This window comes from Pelodiscus sinensis, chromosome 4 (genome assembly GCF_052426305.1).
Source record: "Pelodiscus sinensis isolate ZL-2025 chromosome 4, ASM5242630v1, whole genome shotgun sequence".
Lineage (NCBI taxonomy): Eukaryota > Metazoa > Chordata > Testudines > Trionychidae > Pelodiscus > Pelodiscus sinensis.
The window spans coordinates 34,757,799-34,783,846 of record NC_143055.1 but is presented as its reverse complement, the minus strand read 5'-3'; the positions used below and the strand labels follow the sequence as shown (position 1 = coordinate 34,783,846).

Sequence of the window (26,048 nt, the reverse complement as noted above, 5' to 3'; positions counted from 1 at the left end):
CAAAACAGACAATTCAAGCAACTACCTCCTTTGCATTAAAACTAACATGTATGGGTTTTCAAAAACTGCAACAAAGCATTCCTGTAATAAATGAAGAGGGGTGAACAGGGCTAACTTCACTCTATAGCTAATACATCCCACCAATGAGGAGGCAGATTTGCTTATATTTTGGAAAAAGGCTGAGGTTTCATTCCATGAAGACAGTGGAATTCCTTGCCAATTCCTATCCATCTCACTGTTCTTTTAATCAAAGAAACTTATCTCCTGTGTGAGTCTTTAACCGAAATTAATGGAGGCAGTGCTGCCTAGTGGGTAGAACACTTGACTACGACTCAGGACACCTGCTTCTATCACTACCTGTTCTTGTTGGGTGCTTGGGCAAGTCACATCACCGCCCTGTGACTCAGCTTTCCCATCTGTAAAATGGAGAGAATGTGACTGATGTCCTTTGTAAAGCACTTTGGTATAATGAAAAGTGCTATAGAAGAGCTAATTACCCTCAGTGTTGACCAGTGTTTCCTGTAAGCTGGGCACTTGTGCAGCCACTCAGGAGAGATTCAAATGCTGCTCACCTGATTAGCAGCGCGCCCACATCTAGGCTTTTTGTTTCTACTGGTGGTGCACATTTGCACATGCCTTAGTACACATAAAATGTATTCTGCATATGGATGGAAAAAATCTGCACATGGATAGAAAAAAGTAGAGGGAATATTGGTGGGGACCTGCACTGACCCCTCATCTGTTCACCAAACATAACCTCCCCCATGAGGAGGGAAGTGACCAAACCAGACTCTTGCTGTGCTAGCTGTGATTTGCCAAGCCAGCCATGTTCTGCTATTTCAAAGCAGTTGCCTCAAGGCAAAGAGGAGACCAAACTCCACTCAAGAGGATGCAAATAAGATTCTTCATTCAGGCTGGCCTGTCATGATTATGAGGGTTAGCCAGCAGCCTGGGGATTAAGGGGTTAACTACACCTAGCCAGGTGGAGTGACCAGTAGGAATGTAGGAGGGAGTTTCAACCTGGGACAAAGGAATTTGGGTTTTTTCCTTTCTCCTTTTTTGGCTCTCTGTGTGAGTTCTCTGCAACTACAGAGAGGGACAAGCATGTCTCTCTCTCTCTCTCCAAGACACCATTCTTCATTTTCTGTAAGTAGGGTAAAGTTTAGGCAGTTTCGTTAGGTTTTATTGTATTAAGGATTGGGTATGGGATCTAAGATCTGGCACTGTTTAAAAGATGTTTTGGCTTTTCTTTGTAACTAAGTTCTAGGCCCATGGAGTTTCTCCATGAGTATATTTTGTTACCTCCCTATCTAGTCATTATGGTTGCAACAGGAACATTGTTGTAATAATAAAAGTTCTTTCTTTTCTTTTTATTAACCTGGCAGTGGTTAATTGTGTGCCTTGATTTTTATTTTAGGGGTAAGATTTCCCAAATGATCTTTCCCCTAATGTCTTTATCAACATTTGGGTGGTGGCAGCGGAAGTTTTATTCCCAAGATCTAGGTTTTTAAGATCTTGGGGGGAAGTTTTATACCAAAGCCTGGTAGATAAGGCTTTGGGGTACACTTGCTGGCCCCCACTTCTGCATTTATCATGCCAGAGTGGGGAAGGAGCGCCGAAACACACAGACCCTGACTCTTCAGTTCACAGAGAAACAGTGAGATATAAAAGGGGGTCTTTAAATCCTCAACAGAGAAAGGAACCCTGGAGTGGATTGTTTGCTGAACTGTACAGCCCAAGAAAGTGGTTACCAACCAGTTAGACTTTGAACTCCAGCTCTCTGAGCCATTAACATTGTGACTGTCATCAGCCCACTGACAAGTTTTTCCTTTTCTGTTATCTCTTACTTTGTTGCCCTCACACCTGGTGCCAGGTTGTCTGTGTCTATGCTTAATAGGGGCCTATTGAAACCATTTTCTAACATTGTTTCAATTTTCCAATTTAACAATATTTTGGAATGACAATGCTGTAGGCATTCTACACATTCTCATCTCCTTTCCTTTCCTTCATATGACATCAGAAACACCAGAGTAAGCTTACAATTTAATAAACACAACAGAACTAATTGTCTAGGATTCACAGAAATCTCTGAAACCAGGGGATATGGCAAATAAAGTAGGAAATCTTACATGGTTTTATGAATCTCCTGCAAATTCAGCAGCAATTACTGCCCATTTATTGCCAAATGTTACTTATAGTATTATTACCACACAACCTCTTAATGGCATCTAAAACAGCCACTAATAGCATTTAATATTAGAGCCAAGCAATATGCTGTTTTTGTAGGACCTGATTCCAATATTTTTACATCTAGCCTTTAGAATATATGTCTAGAGAGGTGTGCGTGGTCACCTTTTTAATGGACCAGGACCTGCTCCTCTTACTCACACTGAGTACCTAATTCTGAAAGTAGTCTCATTGAAACCTACTAAGGTATTTCTCAAAGGAATTAAGGCTGGAAGAATCAGATCAAGCAAACTTATACTGGGTCATATTCCTTGAAATAAAAGGGACTTGTATACAAAAATCAAAGGGGAAATATGACCTATTGATTTTTATGACAGAGGTCATGCTGTGCAGAAGGGACTACACAGAATCTGGTGTCATGCCGACAGATAGAATCGAAAATGGAACCTCTGGAGTTTGGTGTATGAACCTTTACAGCTTGAGCAAAAAGCCAGCTGCCTCTCAGCTAAGGTCAAAGAGCAAACTCATTCTTGCTCTCTTTAAGTGGTCTAAGTATCACTAGATGGGACAGTGAACCACACCCAGTAGGTATGTGGATTATACTACATGATTCATATCTTAAGAACTATTTTTAGCACTTTTTGTACTGGTGAAAGATGGTAAATTGATAGCCGTGCTGAGTGATATTTTATATTTCTCGACAGAACAGGCTCTATGTGGGCAGGGGCAGTATAAGCTTCCCACTCTGCCCTACCAATATACCTTGACCCTGACCTGTCCCCATAGCAATTAAATATTTGGCCTGTCTACTGAGACTGCATAATGTTGCCAAATACAATCCTTGTAAATTCAATCTGCAGCAAGTTAAGTCACATATCAGCAATGATCATTTGGCAGAAACAATCTAGAAGGTAACAAATGCTGATCTGCAGGGCACTATTCTGTTCAGAAGAAATGCTGTCAAAACCACTGGTTCCCAAAGCTGTGGAGCTGCCAAGGAGGTGGACAGGTGACACCCATTCAGTTTCGCACAAGGATTTAAAGTCACAAGTCCACTGGCTAACTTTAGGAAGGGGACACAGCTGTCAGGTTGCAAGACATCGCTAAAAGCTTCGATACAGTTATTAGAAGTTGTCAGAAAAGCACCAATAATATATGACATGAGACCTCCTTTTCAAAAAGTGTACAGCATTGTTCAATGTAAGACAAATGAGGCCTAATTCAGACTTGGTACAGTACATCTCCTTTGACTACAGTAAAAGTAAAAGGGTACTAAATTGTGTTAATTTTTTTTATGCAACAAATAAAACTAATTTCAAAATTCACAAACTGTATATACTAGAATACTCTGCCCAACTACTGTAAATAACATTAGTAGTAATAGAAAAATATCCTTTTGTGCTGGGATGTATTTATAATACTGTCACACTATTTCCTTCTGAACAAAGGAGTTATAGTTAGATGTCAATATCCTTCCTTAAGAGCACCAAAGCCATTTTAACGCAACACTTACCACATTCGTTTTAGTTTTGCACCAAGTCTTTATCAGGGATTTGTTTTTTGCTCCTTCCTCATTTGTAGCAATTGCATTTATTACTGATTTATCAAGCTAAAAAGAAAGAAACAAATAGAGGAGTAATTCCAGTCTGTAGTTTGGAACTGCAAAGTTAGAGCCAAGCCTGCTCAACTAACTCCTCCAAGTAGCCCCACTGAAATCAATAGGTCTGCTAACATGAGTAAAGCAAACATGATCTTGAAGGTGTTCTGAACTTCTGCCCAACAAGAAATATAAACAGGGGTTTAGCAACTAAGAAAATAATCTTCCTTTTTCCTTTGTATATATTTATAAAAACTTGAAACATGCATTTTTTGCGTCATGTACCTGCCTAAATCATCAAGCAGCTATCCCTCACTTAAACAAATGCACATAGTTGATTTACTATAAAATCAGCTTTTCCATGTTTCAATCTCCCTGTTCATTCTGTTTTCCACCAATCCTCTAGCCCCTAAGCAACCCTCTCAGTGCCTGGCTGGGGCATCAGCATTAAACTGACAATTAAAAACAATATTTAGAAACTTGAAACATGAATCTGATACATAAGATTTCATGAAATGTGAGCCAAAAATTTTTTTAAAAAAAATGAGTGTTTCTGTAATGAATGCAGTAATACTAACAGACAGCCCAGCAGCTTTAGAGTAGTTTGGCAAACTGAAGATGAATCAAGCAAGTGGCCTCATTAAAGTGAGAGCTTACCTGGATGATAAGCTTTGTAAAAGGATCTGTGATGACTTTTAGCAGCTCAGGGGCATCTTCACCACTCTCAAGATTAAAGGATTCAACTATAACATTAGTAAGGCGATAAAGATAACCAGACACTACTTCAAGGGGCAGCAACACAAACACTGAGAGCCAGTTAAAGAAATCATGAACTGTAGCTCCAGCAAAAGCCCTGCAAAAAGAGATGCAAAAAAGATGATTTGCTTTTTGAGTAACACATGTATAGCATAGATAAGGGACCTAATTGTATGGTATAGAAAGGAGCCTGCACTGAAGCAGGAATAATTTCATTTTTTAGGGCCACAGGCTGCCATCCTGTCTCACAGGCTATATCTACACTGCCGGGGGGGGGGGGGGGGGGGGGGAAGGGGGGGAGGAGTTGGCAGAAGATATGCAAATCACACTCTCATTTGCATATCTTCTGCTCACCCTTTTTGCAAAACAGCCCAGTGTAGATGGGGCCATTTGTTGGAAACAAACCCTTTTTAACAAAATCCCTTATTCCTCAAAAAATGAGGTTTACAGGATCTTGCGAAAAAGGGTGGTTTTTTTACAACAAATGGCCCCATCTACACTGGGCTTTTCATCAGCAAAACCTCTTCCACAAAAAAGATCAGTAGAAGATATGCAAATGAGAGCACAATTTACATACCTTCTGCCGAAACCCCCGCCTCTCCTCCCCCTCCCCCTCCGCCCCCCGCCCCCCGCCGGCAGTGTAGACATAGCCATGGTGCATAGAACCTTACATCCAATTGACAAACTGGCCCAGTGAGATTAAAACATCAGACAAATAAAGCAATTATCCTACAAAGAGAGGTGTCATGTCTTGACTGAGCTATTTCCAGTGAAAGCCATGATATAATCTCCATTAGCTTGTTCCATCACTAACTGTAGTTATATAGTTTTCCCCTAATATTTAACCTGACTTTTTCTTGCTGCAGCTAAAACATTCCCTCTGCCTCACATCCTCACTGACTAGCATGAATTATTTATCTCTATCCTCTTTATAGCAACCTTGTACATATTTGTAAACAATTACAGGCAGTCCCCGGGTTACATGGATCCAACTTACATCGGATCCCTACTTACAAACGGGGTGAGGCAACCCTGCACTAGCTGCTTCCCCCCAGCAGACCAGGGAGACGCGAAGCTAGCACAGCCCCCCCCCCAGCAGACCAGGGAGATGCGGAGCGGCTTTTCTCAGCAGACACCTCAGCTTGAGAATAAAGGACTGAGGGAAGTGAGGTGTGGGAGAATAAAACAGACCTCTGGAGAAATGTTTGGCTAGAGTTTCCGCTACAATATGTACCAGTTCCGACTTACATACAGATTCAACTTAAGAACAAACCTACAGTCCCTATCTTGTACGTAACCCGGGGACTGCCTGTACTGTAGATCTCCCTTCCAGCTTTCTTTACTGCAGACTGAAGATTCACAGTTCTTTCTTTTCACAGTCGTCTTTTCCAAATCTCACTTATTCGCTTTTTAATTCTCTTCAGTTTGTCTATATATGTTTTAGCATGTAGTTCCTTAAACTAAAAACCTAATGCTGTGAGCCAAGGAAACGTCTTCAAAATGCCAATTTTTGATACATTAGCTTTGCAACATTACTTGAGTATACAGTACTTGTGGAAGTTGGAACATTTGAACTGGACTATGGAAATGACATGCAGTCACATAGTATTATTTTAACTGCTAGTAGACACTTGCCATTTTTTATTTGAAATATGACTGTATTGATGCATTTCAGCCCCCACAAGCATGATGTGAACAATGCAAGTTATAAATAGATAGATATGATTATTAATAATTATATTACAAAGCAACTTTTTTCTTTTTACCTTAGTAATTAAAATAACTCCCTTCTATGCATTATTTAGTTCTAACAAAAAAATTGGCACATAATTTGTATGTTATTGATAAAGATTGATAAGCTTCAGAGGGACAACAAACACACTATGTTTCAGTTAAATTTAGTTCACACATCTGGTTACATGCACATATTTGTTGTTATGTTGACAAGGTTGCAAAGTCTCACTCCCATTCCATTTTTACTACCCTCTATTAGTAAGCTAGCAATGTACCTTTGTAGTGTCAAGTTAGTAATTCAGAAACTGGTAATGGATATAGTCAGTTGTTAGAATGTTCCGCTTCCCAATCTTACCCTATTCTTACCTACTGTGGAATTGACAGATGTTCGGAAAAATTATATTGAGAGTAAACAACAAATGGAAAACATTTTATTTCATATCAGAGGGGTATCCATGTTAGTCTGGATCTGCAAAAGTGATGAGGAGTCCTGTGGCACCTTATAGACTAACAGATTTATTGAAGCATAAGCTTTCGTGGGCAAAGACCCACTTCGTCAGATGCATGTAGTGGAAATTCCAAGGGCAGGTATAACTATACGATAAGAAAAGAGTACCAATCAAGAGTAAGGTTGGAGATAAGGAGTTCAATTCAGTCAGGGCGGATGAGGCCCACTTCTAGCAACTCATGTGGAGATGTGAACACCAAGAGAGGAGAAACTGCTTTTGTATTTGGCTATCCATTCACAGTCTTTGTTTAATCCTAAACAGATGGTGTCAAATTTTCAGATGAACTGTAGCTCAGCAGTTTCTCTTTGAAGTCTGGTCTTGAAGTTTTTTTGTTGCAGGATGGCTACCTTTAAATCTGCTACTGTGTGTCCAGGAGATTGAAGTGTCCTCCTACAGGTTTTTGTACATTACCATTCCTGATATCTGATTTGTGTCCGTTTATTCTTTTATGTAGGGAAAATACGATCAGATATCAGGAATGGTAATGTACAAAAACCTAACCCTCGTGGGATGAGGTTTACCAGAGCCATGTAGTTTAGACGTACCCTTGGTGTACACACCTCCACATGAGCTGCTAGAAGTGGGCCCTCCCTGACTGAATTGACCTCCTGATCTCCTGCCTTACTCTTGATTGGTACTCTTTTCTTATGCCTGTATTTATACCTGCCCCTGGAATTTCCACTACATGCATCTGACAAAGAGGGTCTTTGCCCAGGAAAGCTTATGCTCCAATAAATCTGTTAGTCTATAAGGTGCCACAGGACCCTTCGTCATTTTATTTTGTGTAACATTAACCTCTCCTCTGCAAAGTTTTTCTTTGCCTGTTACAGAGATATGGTGAAATATGAATAAAAAACAGGCACTCTTCAAATTCCACTGATTAGAAAGATTCTGCTAGTTCCAGTGACATTCCTTATCTTTAAAAATGAGGGTTCTTTTAAGCAAGAGTAGAATTTCTTAGAACCACTATGCATCTTTTCAGATGTATTTTCAATTAGACTACATTAAGTCTAGGTTGTACTGTACTTTGTAGTGGCATAGAGCTCATGAACAAAGGCAGCATGGAACTTACTGTACTACCAAAGCTGACAGCTTTATGAAGCAGAAAGCTACAGAATTGCCAAGTAATTATATATGATGACTAAGCAGGAGGGAGCCTATTGAGGTCAATCACAAAATTTCCCTGGATTTAAGTGAGGCAGGATTGCATATATTTTTTCATGGCTGTGGACTAAATGTAAATTTATTTTAATTAGTTTATAGCAAAGTATACAACTGAAACTGCACAATAACTCCTCATTCAATGTAGCTTTAGAAATGTGCTTTCACCTTTCCAAATTATAACACAGCCCTCTGGACAATTAAACTGTAAAGTGGCTACTGTGATGATAACATAAAAGAAAGCCTACCAGAGACATTGAAAATAGGCTCTTAAGGACTAACACACAATACCTTCTAAATTCATTCCTGTCTCCAGCTTGCATAAGTGCCACAATTGTGTTTGTGACGGAGGTACCAATGTTTGCCCCCATTATGATAGGAATAGCAGCCTTTACAGTCAGCACTATAAAGCAAAAAAGGAGCATTAGGAAAAAATCAAATCCTTGGCAAACATACATTTGACCTAATCATACTTTAGCTGAAATCAAGGCGATGTTTGCCATTGACTTCAGTGAAATCAGGATTTGTCCTGTAAAGTAAGTAACTGTATAATATAAACAAGTTTATTTTATCAAAGCACCTTGAGAATGTACTAACTGATTAATATAATTACTCAAAGGTCATGTTCTACATCTGCAGCATACTGGTTTTCTGCCACTTCCACAAGATATAAAAGTAATAGACTGTGATAAAGTGTCTTATCCTATGCATTATCCTACATGCAGATACCACAGAACTAAGTCACAGAAGGAAATCAGTTACAATAACTTTGCTGTTAGAATGCAGTACGCAAGTGCTGCTCAAGTGAACACATTAAGGGTATGTCTACCCTCCAGAGTTGTTTCAGAAAAATGGCTGTTTCTGAAAAACTTCAAGTATGTCCACACTGCAATTGCATTCTTTCGAAAGAAAATCAAAAGAACAGAGGGGTTTTTCCGGCATTGGTAATCCTCTTTCTACAAGAAAGAAGCCTTTTTCCGAAAGAGCTCTTACAAAAAAAAGGAATGTGTGAGTGGGGAAGAGGGAGTTCTTTTGGAAGAAGAGGAAAGAGGAAAAAGCACTGGTGCCCTAGTGGCCACTCTGTCCATAGTAATCACAGTTTAAATGTGAGATAGTGTCCATTCAGTGTTGATGCTATCTTTTGAAAAAGCAGATCACTTTTTTTTATGAGTTTTGGCAGTGTGGATGCATTCTTTTGGAAAACGTTTTTTCCAAAAGATCTTTTCCGGAAAAGCTTCTTCCAAAAGAAGCCTGCAGTCTAGATGTAACTTAAGCGAGGTGTGCCAAATAGAGTTTACTAGGGCAGTGGTCCCCAACCTTTGGAGGTTGCCGGGTGCCAGGGGGCATGGCTGTTCGCCCGCCGGGTGCCAGGGGGCGGGGCCCCCCCATATCCACGCGCCTGGGGGTGGGGCCACCTCCAAGAGCCACGCGCCCGGGGGCATGGCCCCCCCCAGGGCCGCACACCCGGGGCCGGTATCCCCCCCCAAGTGCCACGCGCCAGGGGCCAGTGCTCCCCCAAGTGCCGCGTGCCCCCCCCTCCAAGCACCGCGCGCCTGGGGCCGGAGCTCCCCCCCAAGTGCCACGAGCCTGGGGCCGAAGCTCCCCCCCAAGTGCCACGCACTTGGGGCCGGCGCCTCCTCCAAGTGCCGCGCGTCCAGAGCGCGAGTGGCAAATTCGCAGCGCTCCCGGGGCTGGCACTCACCGTGCGCCATGCGCCCGGGGCCGGCTCCAGCACCATGCATGTGCCACGTGCCCAGAGCCAGGCCAGCCCCGAGCACTTGGCGGGCGCACACGAATGCCCCCGCGGGCGCCATGGCACCCGTTGGCACCGTGTTGGGGACCACTGTACTAGGGAATAGCTGGTTTTCTGTGTAATATGTCCATTTTGAATGTCTGTCAATTTCTTATTTAGTATCAGTATGAAATAATTATAGAGATGTAGCCATGTTCGTCTAGTCTAGCTGAAACAAAAAACAGGACTATGTAGCACTTTAAAGACTAACAAGTTGGTTTATTAGGTGATGAGCTTTCATGGGCCAGACCCACTTCCTCAGATCAAATTGTGGAAGAAAATAGGCATGACCATATATACTAAAGGGATACAATAAAAAAAAAGTGAACACATATAAAAAAGACAAATCAAATTTCAGAACAGAGGAGGGATGGGGGGGAGGTAAATATCTGTGAGCTAATGATATTAGAGGTGATAATTGGGAAAGCTATCTTTGTAATGGGTAAGATAATTAGCTTCTTTGTTAAGACCCCGGCGTAAAGTGTCAAATTTAAGCAAGAATCACAGTTCAGAGGTTTCTCTTTCAAGTCTGATGTTAAAATGCCTTTGAAGCAGAATGCAGGTATGAAATAACTGTGAGGCTGTTTTCCTGCCCTTTCCTCATTTCCAATGTTTCTGTTTTTGGAGGTGGTGAATATAAAGGGTCTGAAGGTGAAATGCACTGTGAAGACAGACTTACATGTAGAAGACACCATGCTGACTATAATGGATGAGGAAGTACTAGAGCTTTGTACCATGACAGTTACCAGAACTCCAATCACCAAACCAGCAACAGGGTTTGACAGCACAGAACCATCTCGAAAAATGTCCCCTGCCGCTTTACCTGTGAAAAGGAATTATTTTAGTGAGACAGCAGTTTGTGAAAGATCATAAAAACCATACACATGCAGCAACGCCTCTCAGTCTAAAGGTGATTTAACCCAGAAATCCAAGTTCATATACTATACAGTCTCTAGCTAGCTGAATTATTAGGAAACACCTTACATTCTCCCCCTTTTCCTTAGGTTCACTGAAAAAACAGCAACAGAGAGGGGCCCTAGAGAGAACTGTATCTAGTCCACTTTGTCAGAGGGAAGGACCAAAACTGTTGTTTGTTTGTTTGCTTGTTTGTTTGCAGAAGGAATCCCCGAGGAAAAGAATTCATAGTTTTTTATAATCTAGGTTAGAAAGGACCATTATGATCATTATACATAGATATAGATAGTGTTAGTCGATCTTCAAAGAAAACAGCTCTCTGAGGCACAGAAATGGGTACAGAAGTGATAGGTCCAAATCCCTCTATATTTTGTCTTACTTTCAGCATGGCCCAATATGGGCATTCACTTGTGTAAGCTTTTTTCTGTCTGAGTGGTTTTATTCTTTATCAAATGAATGACAGAATTGGATATCAATAATGGTGTGAAGTGGGAGAAAAATAAAAGCAACCATTTTCAACTATTAACCTAAGAGCTACTATTCAAATGCCTGCAACTGAGAGGGGAGTAGTGAAAGAGAAAGTGGAAATTGGTTGACTGGAAGTGGACTTATTTTTCTGGGACCTGGTTTAAGGTGCCAGCAATGTACTCTCATGACAACAGAGACTAGTCCATTATGAACTCTAGGAGTAAGTCTAGACTACATGCCTCAGGCGACAGAGGGATGTACACTAGGCTACCCGTCATAGGAAAATGAAACAGCAATTTAAATAATCGACACTTCATTTAAATTTAAATGGCTGCCGCGCCGAGCCAATCAGCTATTTGTCAGCTCAGTGCAGTAGTCTGGACGCTCCATGGTCGACATCAAAGGCAGTTGTCGACCTCGCTGGTATGCCTCGTGGGATGAGGTTTACTGGGGAGGTCAACAAATGCCTTTGATGTCAACTGCGGAGCATCCAGGCTACTGCGCTGAGCCGACAAACAGCTGATCGCCTCAGCGCGGCAGCCATTTAAATTTAAATGAAGCGTCGATTATTTAAATTGCCGCTTCATTTTCCTATGCCGGGTAGCCTAGTGTACATGCCTCTGTCGCCAGAGGCATGTAGTCTAGACATACCCTAGGAGTCCAGACTACCAGGAAGGTGACATGGAGACCAAGTTAGGAGGACATAGGACCTTGCAGCTTCCGAGAAAGAAATCTGAACTGGGATCTGTAATAAGATTTTCTTAAAACTTGAGAAGATAAAGGGCACAGCTAGATGAAGCAGAAATTAGATCATTCATGGGTTCACTTGGAAGTAATAAAGTAAGACTTTGTTAGCCAACTCTGGAGTGGAACTGTGGTGACCGGATTTTCCTGATTGGCTTTGAGAAAGAACCTACTGTATTTATCAGTGAGCTGTGCTCCTAGGAATAAGGGTACAGAGAAAGGGTGACATAATATAACATTTCTATATGCAAAGCTGGATGGCGGCAGCAGTTACCTAAGTGTGGAACACACAAAATATGGGATTGTGAGAACCTGCAATAAGCATCCAGTTTTTAAGTTTTTACCCAGTATAAAAGCTTTCACATATTAAAGATACACAAGTACACCTGTGTATTTAACAGCCACTAAAATAAAAGAGGCTTCCAAAATAAACTGGGATCACTAATCTCTAATGTCAACACCACTCAGCAATTCTGGAAACAAAGGCATCCTGCAAACAAAGAGAGATCAACATTTAATCACAGAGGCCTTCCTCTGTATATTTAAATGAAATCAATTCTCAATGTTGATATTCTTTGATTAGTTACTTTATTTTGAATCAAATTAGATTCAACAGCCCACCCAAAACCTAGCTGGATGCTTCAAAAGAGTTTTCATACCTCCTACCAACTGGAAGGCAGAGCTCAATATATCCAAGGAGCACACAAAGAAGTAGAGTAGTCCAAGCAGGATAATAAACTTTGCTATCCCTGTGAGTACAGAGCATATTTTTCCTTTGTTATCCATATCTGCAAAACATAAGAGAAAATGTTATATGTTAAATATGTATTTAGCACTTCTTTTTGAACAGTTTGTCACTTCCAGGAAGTCTCCCATAGCCCATGGTGTCAAGGACAATGTTCTAAGATCTGTGGATGATAAACCCAAAGGAATGCTCTTGTTAATAAAAATTTAACTACAGCATCACTGCACATAAAAGCTTTTTTTATATAGACTCAGTGAAGTTTGAAATTCATCCTTTTTTTACTGTTCACTTGTAGGATTTTACCACATGTAGTGGGGTTAATGAAAGACTGGAGATACTACTTGACAGATTTAATCTCACAGCTCTCAGTTACTTTAGAAAGATGGGCAAACTGTATCATAACCTCAACACCCACAAAATCTGAGGAAATATTGTAGTCCAATTTTTCCAATGGGGAAACTGAAGCTGAGTGGTCAATGCCAACATTTAAAAATCTGCATGCCTAAGGGGAGGATCTTGAATGCATTTCTTCAGAAACTAGCATTTGAGAAGAATTTGTTAAGCTACAGAGAGCAGAAAATGAGAAGAAATAAGGACAGGTAAATAAGTTGTTAATTGACAGATTGTTACCTGACCACTTGACCCCAGTGTCCTGTAGCACTGGCATACTCCAAGGATCTTCTTCTTGCCCTGGATCATCTATCAAGGCAATGTTGGAATGTGCAGGCTGAAGTCCACCTTTACTTTGAAGTGAATCCACACTGTCTATTGAAATAAACACAAACAAACCAAATCAATTGCTTGCCATCTTTCTCCCCTAGCACAACTATAAGGTTTTTATAGCCATGTAAATTATATGGGAGGAGATACTTACCTTTGTGATTTTCTCCATCTTTTTCAGACATGGCTTTGTTTTTCTTGGAGGAGTCGTCAGTATAGTTATTGGGTTGAGAGTTTTCCAACTCAGGCCAAGGAGCCATGATCTGACATTAAGAAAACACATTGATTAACATTAGAGTCTGAGGAAAACACTTTTCAGGGCATGACAAGAGAGAAGATTATCTCTAAAAACAACTGAGAAAAAACAGTTCATCCTCTGCTCTTTATCAACCTTTATAAATTAATGCTTTTTCTTTGTGAAATCATATTGTAGCTTTACTTGTGAAACTTAGGCCAATATGAACTACATTGTTATGAGCTACATTAGGCGTGTTATGATTTCAATTAAAGCCTTGTTTAAGCTGATGTGTGAACATGTCTGACATTTAAGAGCGTTGTAAGAGACAGTTAAGTAGTCAGTCCTTAAACAAAGTTTAACTGAGTCTGCCCAGAAATTAAAACAAGGGGAATAATTGGTTCCACGGGGTATTGTGTCTGGAGGAGATAAGGGAAGGTGAGGGATGGTAGAAAATACAGAAATGAAAAGCACATAAGAACAGGGTGAGGCAGTGCAAAAAGCAAGAAAGCCAAGCAGTAGCCTGTGAGAATGGTGTAACCCTGGGTAAAGCTTGAGAGGGAGCTTTTGGATCTCTTGGCTAAGGAGGCTTGGACCTGTAAGATAAGAAATTACTCCTTTTGTTCTAGGTTCCTCCTGAATTTGGAGAAATAGAACTAATAATTGCTTGTAAATCAACAAGGTAGGTTAAAAGGGAATACCAGACTTCATCAATTATTACTTTCAACTGGAAAATCCTCAGGCCTCCCAAATTTGACTAGCTATGTGGCTCGGAAAGTGGTAACATTGGTGTCAGCCATGGGATCCATTTTCCAAGGAGAATAACTGTGAGCTGGTATTTCTCCTGAACCAAGATGGAATAACTAATGGGCATGCTTTCAGAAATAAAAAATGGCCCGTGGGATTTAAAACAAGGCCTGAAAAAGGAAAGGAAGTTTCACAAATTGTGAGGAAGATGGAAACTGATCACCATGAACCCTGTAAGTACAGCTCTGTATCCTATATGTGCGATGAAAGAGGGAATTAACATTTGTCACATGAAAGTACTGAATGACTAGAAAAATAATAAAAATGGCTTGTAAAAAGGGGAAATGGCCAATAATCCAAAAAATAGATTTACATAATCCAAAAGTAGGTCAGTTAAATCTGGTAACCGTGACAAAACTGCCCACAAAAAGAATTATTATAAATGTAAGGCAGGCAAAGACAGCATGTCTAAATTTCTAGTAAAAGAGGTGCACCAGGTTGAAGGAGCAAAACTTAGAGAGGTACAAAGATCAGCCCTAGAGGTTGGGTTTAATAGCCCAGACTCAAATAGCAGTAATAAGAGTTTGGCTACTGAGTGCATATTACAATATGTGATATGTATAGACACTGTTGACACACATGCAAACATAATGGTTATTAGATCAGACAAGCTAAAAAAGCTACCCAAATATTGCAAAACCAGTGTATAGATTGGGTGAGAAAAGGAAACCATTTCAGTGGTCAGCAGAGTGTGATGTAACATTTTCATAAGTGACAAAAGCTCTTGTGATGATGCCTGGCTTGGCTGACACATATTTCAATATCCCTTTCATACTGGACACAATCTAGATGCCAGTGCTTATGTTTTGAGGAAAATATTGGCACAAAAACCACAAAGGACTTGAGTGGATGGTAATTTATTATAGTAAAAATCTAAGTTCCTCAGAGAGAAATTATGGTGCCAACCAAAAGGAACTTTTGTGGTGGTGGAATCCTCATAATGTTTTCTTCACTATTTGAATGGAAGGAAGTTAACAGTAAGGACAAATCAATGCTTCCCCGCAATGGCTCTTTAGATCCAGGAATTCTTAGGGACCATTTGTCAGGATAGAAAACTGCAGTGATTAGATTTCATAACTGTACAGTGGCGTGGCCATAGATATAGTCATGTTGATGCCTTGTCCAAACAGCCTTGTTAGGAAGAAAACACTGCTCTAAGCAGGAAAGCAAGGAATTAGTTGTTCATTGGAACTGGTCTGCTTCTCTTCCTCTAATTTGCAGAGGTGCCCAGTGTCCTTGGGATGAGCTTGGAACCCAAAACTAACAAAAACGTCCAAATAGATTTTGATTGCATGATAGCATGTAATTATAAACGCACCAGCAAACACAGCTACCCTGATGTGGGGTCTCCTCCCACACACAATAACATAGTAAAAGCTTCTTATCACAGGGAAAGCTTAGAATTTAAAGAGGAAATATTTATATTTATAGAAGGTGGAAGAAAACAGCAGGTGATGGACACAGCTGTTTATACCAGATATAACATCAGAACTTCATTTTTCAGTGTGTCATGATCTTAATACACTACTGCTGGATATTTTGGATTGGCATATCGTTGGCCAAGCCAAAAGAAAATTTCTATCTGGTAAAATCAAGGGAGAACACAAAGAGTTGGTTCAGGAAATATGGTGCTTGCTCTACAAAGAAGAGTCCCTATGCAAGGGGATCTTGTGGGAGCACCAGTGAAGAGCACTGTCATTGAGACTCTTATGCTGTTGCCTATGATAGAGGCTGTCAATCAATATTTGCTGGTAACTATAGATGACTTCAAAAAATGACCTGAGGTATAGCCAATGAAATTATAAAGAGAATGTGATAGCAGCAGTGCTCTGAGTGCAGGTATTCATCGGATTTGAGACCCTGAGTGAGTTATAAAGCAAAGGAAAACTTGAAATCCAAAGTGTTTCAGCACGGTTTGTGAGATTCTTGGCATCCACAAAAGCGCACTCACAATCTGACAGGATGGTGGAAAGGTCAATAGGACTTTGAAGGCAGCTCACCACCAAAGGGACTGGGACCAGCACATCCCAGCATATAAAACAGCAATGAGAGTACTTCATACTTGGGCAAGAGGTACTGATCCCAGCAAACCTCTTATACAGAGTTCCTGAAACAGAACAAAGGTCATGGAATTCAAAACTGATGAAGGTCACACTTTTACTGGGGAAAATGTGGTGATAGCCTCTAATAAAAATGAAAAGCCTCTGTAACATCATGGCATATGGAGAAACTTTAAGAAGTGAGAACCTGATCTACGAGAAAGAAGCATAGGACCCCTAAGCTGGATAAACCTTGGGATGGACCCTGTACTGTACTATCCCAAATAAAAATAGTGGCAAAAAGGATATAGTTGAGTCCCAGGATTAAACCCAAAGTTATCCTGAAGGACCATCTAAGGCAGTAACAGGGGACAGGATTTCAGCATTGTGGCTCTCCAAATTGAAGAATATCATTGTGGATGTTGAGGCTGGGAATGCTGAAACAGTAATGAGTCCCACACCCAGACTGAATGGGCAGGGACTGTCACAGCCAGGAGTTCTACAGAAACAACAGACACACCTTTCAGTGTGTGAGAAATCCAGGGGGGAAAAAAAGCCCCAAATGAAATTTGTGTGGGAATAAAATTATTTTATGTTGATGTTGTGAACCTATTCTGACAGAAAGACACTGTAATTTTGTGTTTATTCCTGGGACTCAACTGCATCCTATACATTACCTCTTATATTTGGACAGCACTGTTTAGGGTCCATCTCAAGGATTATGTAAATAGTTTATCTTGTAAAGGATTATTTAAATATCTTAGACGGTCCTCTCATGGACTGATAACTGATTAAAAGGTAGGAAACAAAGGGTAGGAATAAATAATCAGTTTTGAAAATGCAAAGAGGTAACTAGTGGTGTCCCATAGTGGTCTGTACTGGGATCAAACCTATTCAACATATTCATAAATGATCTGGAGAATGGGGCAAACAGTGAGGAGGCAAAATTTGCATTTGTTACTAAACTGCTCTAGATGAAATTATCAGGTAGCAGATTTAAAGCAAACAAAAGGAGGTATTTCTTCACATACTGAACAGTCAACCTGTGGAACTCCTTGCCAGAGGAAGTTGTGAAGACCAGAATTTTAACAGGATTCAAAAAAGAACTAGATTAAATCATGCAGGATAGGTCCATCAATAAGTATTAGCCAGGATGTGTAGGAACGGCACCCGTAGCCTCTGTTCGTAAGAAGCTGGGAATAGGTGGCAGGGGAGGGATCACTTGATGATTTCCTGTTCTATTCATTCGTTCTAGGGCACCTGACCACTGTCAGAAGACAGCATACTGGGCTAGATGGACCTTTGGCCTAGAATGATCATTTTTATGTATCGTTTGTATACTGTTAAATGATTTATTTTCTTTCTGTTTGAGATAGGTTATTAGGTATCATCATTTTAGGAGGATGAGTGAAATGGAGCTGAGAAGTGTTCTGAACTGGATGAATCTCTGTTATGGGAGACAGTTACAAACAAAGACTAATAAAATCTGCCCAAAAATTAGTACCATGTGGCCAAGGGTATTCCGCAGGAGTATTGTAACTCTGTGTGTGTGTGTACATACAAACATGCAGAAGAATGGAGAGGGAGCAGAAGAGAACACAAAGGATACGTCAACACTACAGAGAATGATCGAAGCTGCCACTGTCAATCTTCTAGGGTTCCAATTAGCATCTAGTTAAGAAAGCTAATTTGAATTGAAAGGGGCACTCCGATCAATGCCAGTAGTCCTGCTTCCATGAGGAGTAAGGGAAGTGAAAGGGAGAGTGTTCTCCCTTTGACTTCCTGCAGTGTAGACAGTGCCAAAAGCTGAGTTAAGGTACTTCAATTTCAGTTACACAATTAATGTAACTGAAGTTGTATATCTTAATTCAACCTTGTCCCACAGTGTAGATCAGGGGTGGGCAAAAGGGCCTCCATGGGTTGATCTGGCCCACTGAGGTGCTGCTGCTCCCCGACCCTAGGCCAATCAGAGCCTAGGGGCAGGGGAGTATTCGACGCTTAGAGTCAATCCTGGCGTTTGGCTCTAAGCACCATGCACCAGAGGGCAGGCAGCAAGAGACTTCGTGCTCTCCCTACCTCCAGAGCAACCAGGGCTTGAGGGTGGGGAGGAAGAGCGTGAAGTCTCCTCCCACCCTGCCCCTGCCCCACAAAGAGTATGCGGTGCTTAGAAGCACTGCATGGTCCTTTCAGGACAGCGGCAGGACGGGAGGAGACTTCACACACTCCCCTCGCCCTCAAGCCCTGATTGGTCCGGGGACAGGGGGAGCACACAAAGTCTCCTCCTTTTCTGCAAGGAGCTCAGCACTTAGACTCAACTGCTAGCTGCTGCTCAGCTGGGGGGTAACTCTTAAGTAGAGATCTCCCTTGCCGGGAGGAGGCAGATTTTGTGTGCTCTCCTCGCCTTCAGGCCCTGATTGACCTGAGGATGGGGGGAGCGCACGAAGTCTCCTCCCACCACCAGGAGTGTGGGTGCCTAGAAGGAACTGCCAGCTGTTCAGAACAGCTGGCGGTTCCCTCTGGAAGGGTGGGGGTACAGGCTTCACACACTTTCCCACCCCACAGACCATCAGGGTTTGTGGGCAGGAAGCATGGAAGTGTCCTGGCCCCGCCCCTTCTTCCTGAGGCCCCACCCCTTCCAGGGCAGCCCAGGGCCACTTCAAACATTTCTGAAGTGGCTCCCAGTCAAAAACTATTGCCCATCCCCGGTGTATACATACACAAAGACACTGAGAACACACAAGATCAGAGAAAGAAAAACGGGCAAGAAGCAAGAAAGCCAAGAAATAACCTGTGAGCATGGTGTGACGGGGGAAAGCTAGAGAGAAGCATTCCAATGTGTTGGCTAAAGAGGCTGGAGGCAATAGCTAAGGAACTTCTTTTGTTCTTGGTTCCTCCTACAATCAGAGAAGGAATATTTTGTCCATTCCTTGTAAATAAACAACACTGTATCAAAGAGAATGACAGTCTTCATTGATTTCTACATCGAACTGAAACATCCCTCAAACCCATAAATTTGACTAGAGCTCAAGCAATTAAGTGCTGAGGCTCAAGCAATTCTTTTATGTTAATAACTGAGGCAGGAAGCCTAGAGGTGCCAGGACCACGCATAGCAAAGCCTATAGATGCCAATGCTCAGCCCTGGCAATCCCTGGCACAATTTAAGTGCTGGTCAGTTGCAATTCTAGCATGGCTATAAGAAAAGAAGTGCGATAGAGCCTTTCTGGCAAAAAACATGGCTAAATCTGGCTAATGTTTCAGGCTTTCCTTTGAGCAAGCCCTTTGCAAAGAAAGGACACTCCAGGAAGTTCCCAAAAGGCTGTGTGGGGGGAAAATATGTGCTAAAACAGGGCTACTCAACACGTGGGCCGTGGACCGCATGAGGCCCACGGCCCATTTGTTTGCAGCCCGCGGTGCAGTTTGGGTTTACATGGGGCTCAACATGCAGCCTGCAGGTGGGATCCTTTGGACATGGCCTCCACTGGGAACACTCTCCACAACGGCGAGGCATCTCCTAGGCAGGATGAGCCTTGAAAGACGCAAGTGGACGGGCTGGTTGGAACAGGTGGGTACAGGGTGTTGGCATTTCTAACCTCCAAAGAGAAGGTGCTGGGAGTGCCAGGGCATTGTGGGAAGTGCTTTGTATTCATGACCGTCAGTGTGAAAGAAGCTATTTGCATATACATTTGCGTGTATATGCAATCACACTTAAGTTGCGGCCCTCGGCATGTGCTGTGCTGTGAGTATCATTGTGGCTCCTGGAGTAGCCTTGTGCTAAAATATCACTTAGCTGCTACCACCAATTCAGCTCCACCTGTGGTAACACTAATGAGAGTATTAACACAAAGAAAGCTTTGGAGAGCATTGGAATTTTAAGTTCTGTATTATATAAACCTGCCCGAAACAGTTACACAATTCAGGGATAAATCTATAAGGGGATTTAAATGCCTAAATCCAGAAATCAAATCCTTTAAACCTCTGCAGAATTGCCCTCTAACCGTGTAGGTACCTATATTTCTTTAGCTGCCTCCATGTCTGCCAGTATAGTTCCTTGGGTTGCGTATTTTTCTGCTTGTGGACGTGTGTAAAGCCACCTCTGCCCTGATTCCCATCTCACATATAAGCCCTGGAAGGAGTTTCAGACTAGGTTTTCCCCAACCTATCTTGCCTGTAGGGCCAGACCTGGGCCAACATAAAAGAAGGGGGTGGTGATGCACCTTCCCTCTTTCTATTCAATATGCCAGTGATTAGAGTATCATCAAGTATGCAGGAGAACTGTGTCCAAGTCTCCACTCTATCTGATCTGGAGCAGGGGCTTGTTCTCAAGTCCCCTACCTCCCTGGTGAGCACATGAACCACTGGGCTCAGGGGTAGGTGTCATACAAATGCTCTTGTTGAAGCTATTCACTTTGTGTAAATAATTAAATGATCATTGGGCCAGAGAGCGAGTGAGAATGTCCTGACAGCCAGTAGCTAGGGCACTCATGTGGGAGAAAGGAGAGTCAGGTTCCAGACCCTCCTCCAGTGGCTATTTCTGTTCAACCATGGCTGAGGCAGAAAGCCACAGACAGAATGATCAGTCACCTCTTTCTTAAGTATAATATCATGACACTCATAAAGAAAACATCTTCCTCCTTCCACAGATCAGGAAAATTATAGAATATTCTGATAGCCACACCAGTGCCTTTACACAACTGCTATTAGTCAAGTTTTAATAGTAGTGTAGACACAGCAACTTAGAGAGCACACGAGAATGATCTTTATACAGCAGGAAAAAACACTCTTGCTTGTTTCAACAATGTATTTCCGTTTGCCTGGAGCCATTCTCATAGTCTCACGCATATCAGAACAACCCGGCCCTGTTAGACAAGTTGCATTAGTATATGTTCAGTATTAAATCAGCTTGGGACAAATTGCTTAGCAGTAGCAATCCTCTAAAATCCAAATGCAAATATAAAAAAAGATGTCCAAAATCCAGTTGTAGGGCTGGACTGGCAGTTTTACCACACAGCAGGTCATGTCTTATCGCTTACAAAATACATGCAGAACTGTTCTGCTACATCCATATTCAAAGTGGAACTTAAGATTTCAGACCTCCCTTATTACTGAGGTAAAATGAAAATGAGACTGGTGTTATTACCAGAGGCAAAAGGGCTTGAAAACTCCACCTGGTAAACAGCCTCCTTCATCCCACTAAGCAAAAAATCTTCTAAGCGCAAGAGTTTGGCAGAAGGAAGTTTCATAATGAGGATTCGTCACAACACTATGGTGATCAGTGTTCCACAAGATGTCATTTATTTTTATTATTGCTTTTTTATATTATTTATTTCGTTATCATGAAGCACACTGTGCACATAGGGGTGGGAGAGAGGAAGGGAGAGGATGGCAGGGGACGAGAGATGCAATATAGCTAAATATATGCTTAAAAAATATTTAATTTGAAGTCTTGTCAATGTCCAAGTTGCTGAATACAATCTAATGCCCTATAATATCCTAATTCCTAGAAGTAACTTCCCTCAGCAGCTCGGTTTCACAGAGGACATCACAGTAGCATCCAACCCTGACTGCCTGACATTATCAAGTGTGTCTGAAAGTAGAACCATGTAGAGGCTGGACTTAAGTCTCACCAAAAGATGTCTGCTTCCCCAGTCCCCAACCCCTACCTATGTGAAACAGTGAATGTCTGAGCAAGTAACGTGCAGCCACGAGACAGGCTGATTAACATAATTCTGGCTCCCCAGCTACCCACAGTTGATTTAATAAAGATCTTCTCTCTGGTGCAGAATGTAAATGGATTATCACTGCAATATTCACTTCCAATTTTACTATCTTCCCCAAGGAGAAACACTAAAACTTTGGAAACAATATTTCAAAGAAAAAATGGACACTGCAGAAAAGGTGAAATCTGGTGCCACATCACCTCATATTCATTTTCTTACCCCTTATGTTATCTATACCTATGTAAAGTTAGTGAACATCTCCACTACTACATAAAAGCTGTTTATATCTGCTCTGTACACATATAAATGCCTACACAAAATGTAAGGCAATGGAGAATTAACTACATAGTCCTTAACATAATAATGTACTTTATTCATGATTTTCAAAGCTATTTGAGAGGCTCCCACCTAAAATGTTGCAAGCACTGAAATGGAAATGATTTCTTTTTTAAAGAAGAATGACAAAAGATTCTTTGCATGCTATCTGACAGGAGTATTTCAAAGATATGAAATATAATACATATGCAAGATGTGATTACATCCGTCTCAGTGAATATTGCAATGTATCCTCACAAGTCATAAGTAGAGGATCCTGTAGTTGTAACCCTTGATTCTGAGGCTATGTCTACACTGCAGCGCTATTTCGGGACACCGAAACAGCTAACCCGTGTCTTCTCAGGAAGCCCATTATTTTGGGCTCGCTATTTTGATGTCCCTGTAAACCTCATTCTGCGAGAAGTAAAGGACATTTTGGAATAGTGTTTTATTTCGAAATTTGGTGCTGTGTAGACAGTGCCAAATGACAAAATAAGCTATTTTGAAATAGCATAGAAATAAGATACACAATTTGCGTAGCTCAAATTGCGTAACTTATTTCGAGTTATGATGCAGTGCCCACTGTGTTCTAATTGTTTCCCAAATATAAATTTAGACAGTGCCTTCCTTAAAGAGCATAGAACATCAGAAGAAAAAGTGGAATATTTTAAACTAACATTGAAATACGAACGGCCCATTGGCATATTCCAGCAAAGGGTGAGCCCACAGTTTGCATGGAAACTTACAATGCCACATTCACAACAGTTCAACTCTTTGGTAAATACCTTGAGCAATTCTAGGCACCATGAAATTACCTGGTATTACAATCCCAAGTGTCTCATTAATTCACTTCCAATTTCAATTTCAATTTTCAATTTTATATTAAAAGCAGTTGCAAGTCTATTTCTTTTGCTGGATTTAACATAAGGAGATACAAACTGCTAATTGCCATGTGTCTATAAAGTATTGTTTGTACCTTTCCATCCATGACAGTTCAGTGAAAGGGCAAGTTGTGCTTGAAACAAGTACTCGGAAACAGTAAGGTTTAGAGAAGTAAAAATTACAGGGGAACTGGATGGAGTAAAATTGAGGTGGAATTCTAGAGATGGGGGGGGGGGGGACAGACTGGAATGGATGGAAGGTGTTTTCTCTGTGCAGAAAGTACTAATAAGTTCATATATAACCATTAATAAATACAATGAGCAGCTGGACTATCATAAAAGCAAATTCTTTCTAGATCTTTCATACCTTTTCTAAGGTAAGATATGAAAAATCCGTTCAATATAAGCTATTCATGCATTCTACTAAGTATCCTCTTTTTATTTTTCTATATACACACAATACTTTATAGTCATTCACCATGCTGTAGAGATTTCATTTTAAAAATGTCATTTTTACCTCTAGTTTGATAGTCAACTCTATGTGATCAATACTATTTCGTCACCTAAACATCTTAGTACCAAGTATCTATTGACTCTTCTCAGCAGTAATTCAGAATAAATATTGGATATTTATTTAAAATGCATAACTAGAGATAAACTTAAGACTTGTAAAGACAAAGGGGGCCAGTTTGTCAGACAGTGTAAATCGATGTAGCTCCATTAACTTCACTGGAACTATACCCATTCACATCTGCTGTGGATCTGGTCCAAGAGTTCGTCACACTGCTGCCTTATTCTCATAACCATGATAGAACAGGTAATAATTTAAATACATGCAAACAATGACTCACACTTGCTAGGGATAAGTTTTTTCTTTGATTTAGCAACAATTACTTCAATTACTTCAGTGAGACTATTGGCATGAATAAAGTGATCCGAATCTAGCCAAAAAATAAAAGTTCTAAACAACCCATCATAGAAGAAAAACAGTAAGGTTTAGAGTGGATGCTACATCACGATATATTTTTTCATTTATATTGAGCCCTTAGGCATCTGGTTGCCTCACAAAATAGAATCTAAAGCATGTCAAAATGAAATCATGGATAACATGAGATAAAAAATAAAATGAATTTCTAAGCCAATGTAGAAATAAAGAAAATCCTTGGTTATAATCCATCAGCTCATGAACAAACAGTTCACAAGATGCTGCTTACAATTAATACTACATAAAATGTTTCAGTGAACTACCTGGTAGAAAGATATCTAAATAAAACAAGTTACAATTCTTAAAAATAAAAAGGAAAGATACTCAATAATAAACAGTGAAATTATAACAGGCACCTACCAGAACTTAACGTGAAGCACATAGTAAAGAATCTCAAGAAAGGAAAAAGTAGCAATACTAAAAGGCTTACTGATCTAATAGAAGAGCCTCTTTAATAAAAGTTCCTCTGATATCTGGGGACGTCTGTTTCCTGTCACATTAATTCAGCTAACTATATTAGACTAATGTACTCCTTTTACCTCAGTGTATGAAACTGAATTACCTTAAAACAATGTATCCTTGACAAATTGCCTAATACTGAAACAGTGTTGCACATAAACATTACACTATTATACTAATAAAATGAAACACAAAGGAATATATTTAAATAATGTTTTATTGATTACATTCTACACTTTCCTCCCCGATGTTTGATACTACTCTTCACTGATCTGTATTTTAAAAACTCATCAAATAAAGGGTTAAGACCATAATTTCCCCAGGCTACAGGTAGCTGAATTAATTCTTACTTTTTACCACCATTAAAGTAACTTTTAATTCCTTTTTATGATTCAGCAATAAAAATATAGTTTCTTTCTAAAAAAATATTTATTATGACACAATAGACATTTCTATCATCTGTTTTAAAATATTATGAGCACAAATTAAAAGATAGAAGCTGAACATTTTAAGAACTGAATTATACTACATTGTGCATTTTCACTTTCCTTTTATAAGCTCTAGTTGCTGTTATTTCATATGAGCTGCAAAAGAATTTTGTGGAGACTCTGACTTGCAAACTAATGTGAAGTTTTTTTTTAAATGGAGAGTTTGTCTGGGTGGCTTTTACTTACCACTTCTTTCTTCCCAGACTATGGAGTGAAGGGATCAGCCAGGTATCTACTGAAACCTACAATATATATAGACGCAGGTATTGAGCAAAGTCTGCTGTCATCACCGCACACTCACATTCCTACCTTACACTCTGGAGGCACTGCCTACCTGCAATTTAATGATCTCAATCAGCTCTTTCCAGCAGGGCAGTAACCAACACTACTAAACTTCAAATTGTTTCATACTCATCATATTCTAGGAAATGTCGTCTCATCAGCATTAAACAAGTGTAGCTCACATAGTCCTGTGAATGTTGTGAAGCTCTTTGTTCCACTCTGACAAATTGCTGGGCACCATATAATTCAGTAATTTTTCCAATAAGAATTTTCCAAAAATATTTTGTGATATCAGAAGTTTAACAAAAAGATTCTGATTGGGATATGGTACTGCTATCAGTCTGTTTATCTACCTATTCATTTTTCTAGCTATCTGTTTCATCTGCCTATTGATCTGTCTAAAGAAGAGAAGTGAAGGAGAATCAGATAAAAAAAACAGGCTCATTAGGAAACCTGTAAGAATCCCTTTCAGAACAAAGGAGTCATTTTCATTCTTATCAGTGTCAGTGTTT

The 26,048-nt window shown here is 40.5% G+C and overlaps 1 protein-coding gene across 1 annotated transcript in view; it reads right to left on the bottom strand.

Annotated features, from left to right (window-relative positions):
* The window catches only part of SLC34A2 (solute carrier family 34 member 2), a 38,494-nt gene extending 12,928 nt beyond the window's left edge, over nucleotides 1-25,566 (bottom strand). Inside the window, exons 1-8 of the mRNA XM_006138168.5 lie at nucleotides 25,441-25,566; nucleotides 13,483-13,591; nucleotides 13,239-13,373; nucleotides 12,523-12,651; nucleotides 10,416-10,559; nucleotides 8,236-8,347; nucleotides 4,442-4,637; nucleotides 3,701-3,796 (exon numbers count right to left, since the gene is read on the bottom strand). Coding sequence (XP_006138230.2) covers nucleotides 3,701-3,796; nucleotides 4,442-4,637; nucleotides 8,236-8,347; nucleotides 10,416-10,559; nucleotides 12,523-12,651; nucleotides 13,239-13,373; nucleotides 13,483-13,588 — 918 coding nt within the window. The 5' untranslated portion in view covers nucleotides 13,589-13,591; nucleotides 25,441-25,566. The remainder of the gene's footprint in view (nucleotides 1-3,700; nucleotides 3,797-4,441; nucleotides 4,638-8,235; nucleotides 8,348-10,415; nucleotides 10,560-12,522; nucleotides 12,652-13,238; nucleotides 13,374-13,482; nucleotides 13,592-25,440) is intronic.
* Nucleotides 25,567-26,048: the final 482 nt, after the last annotated feature.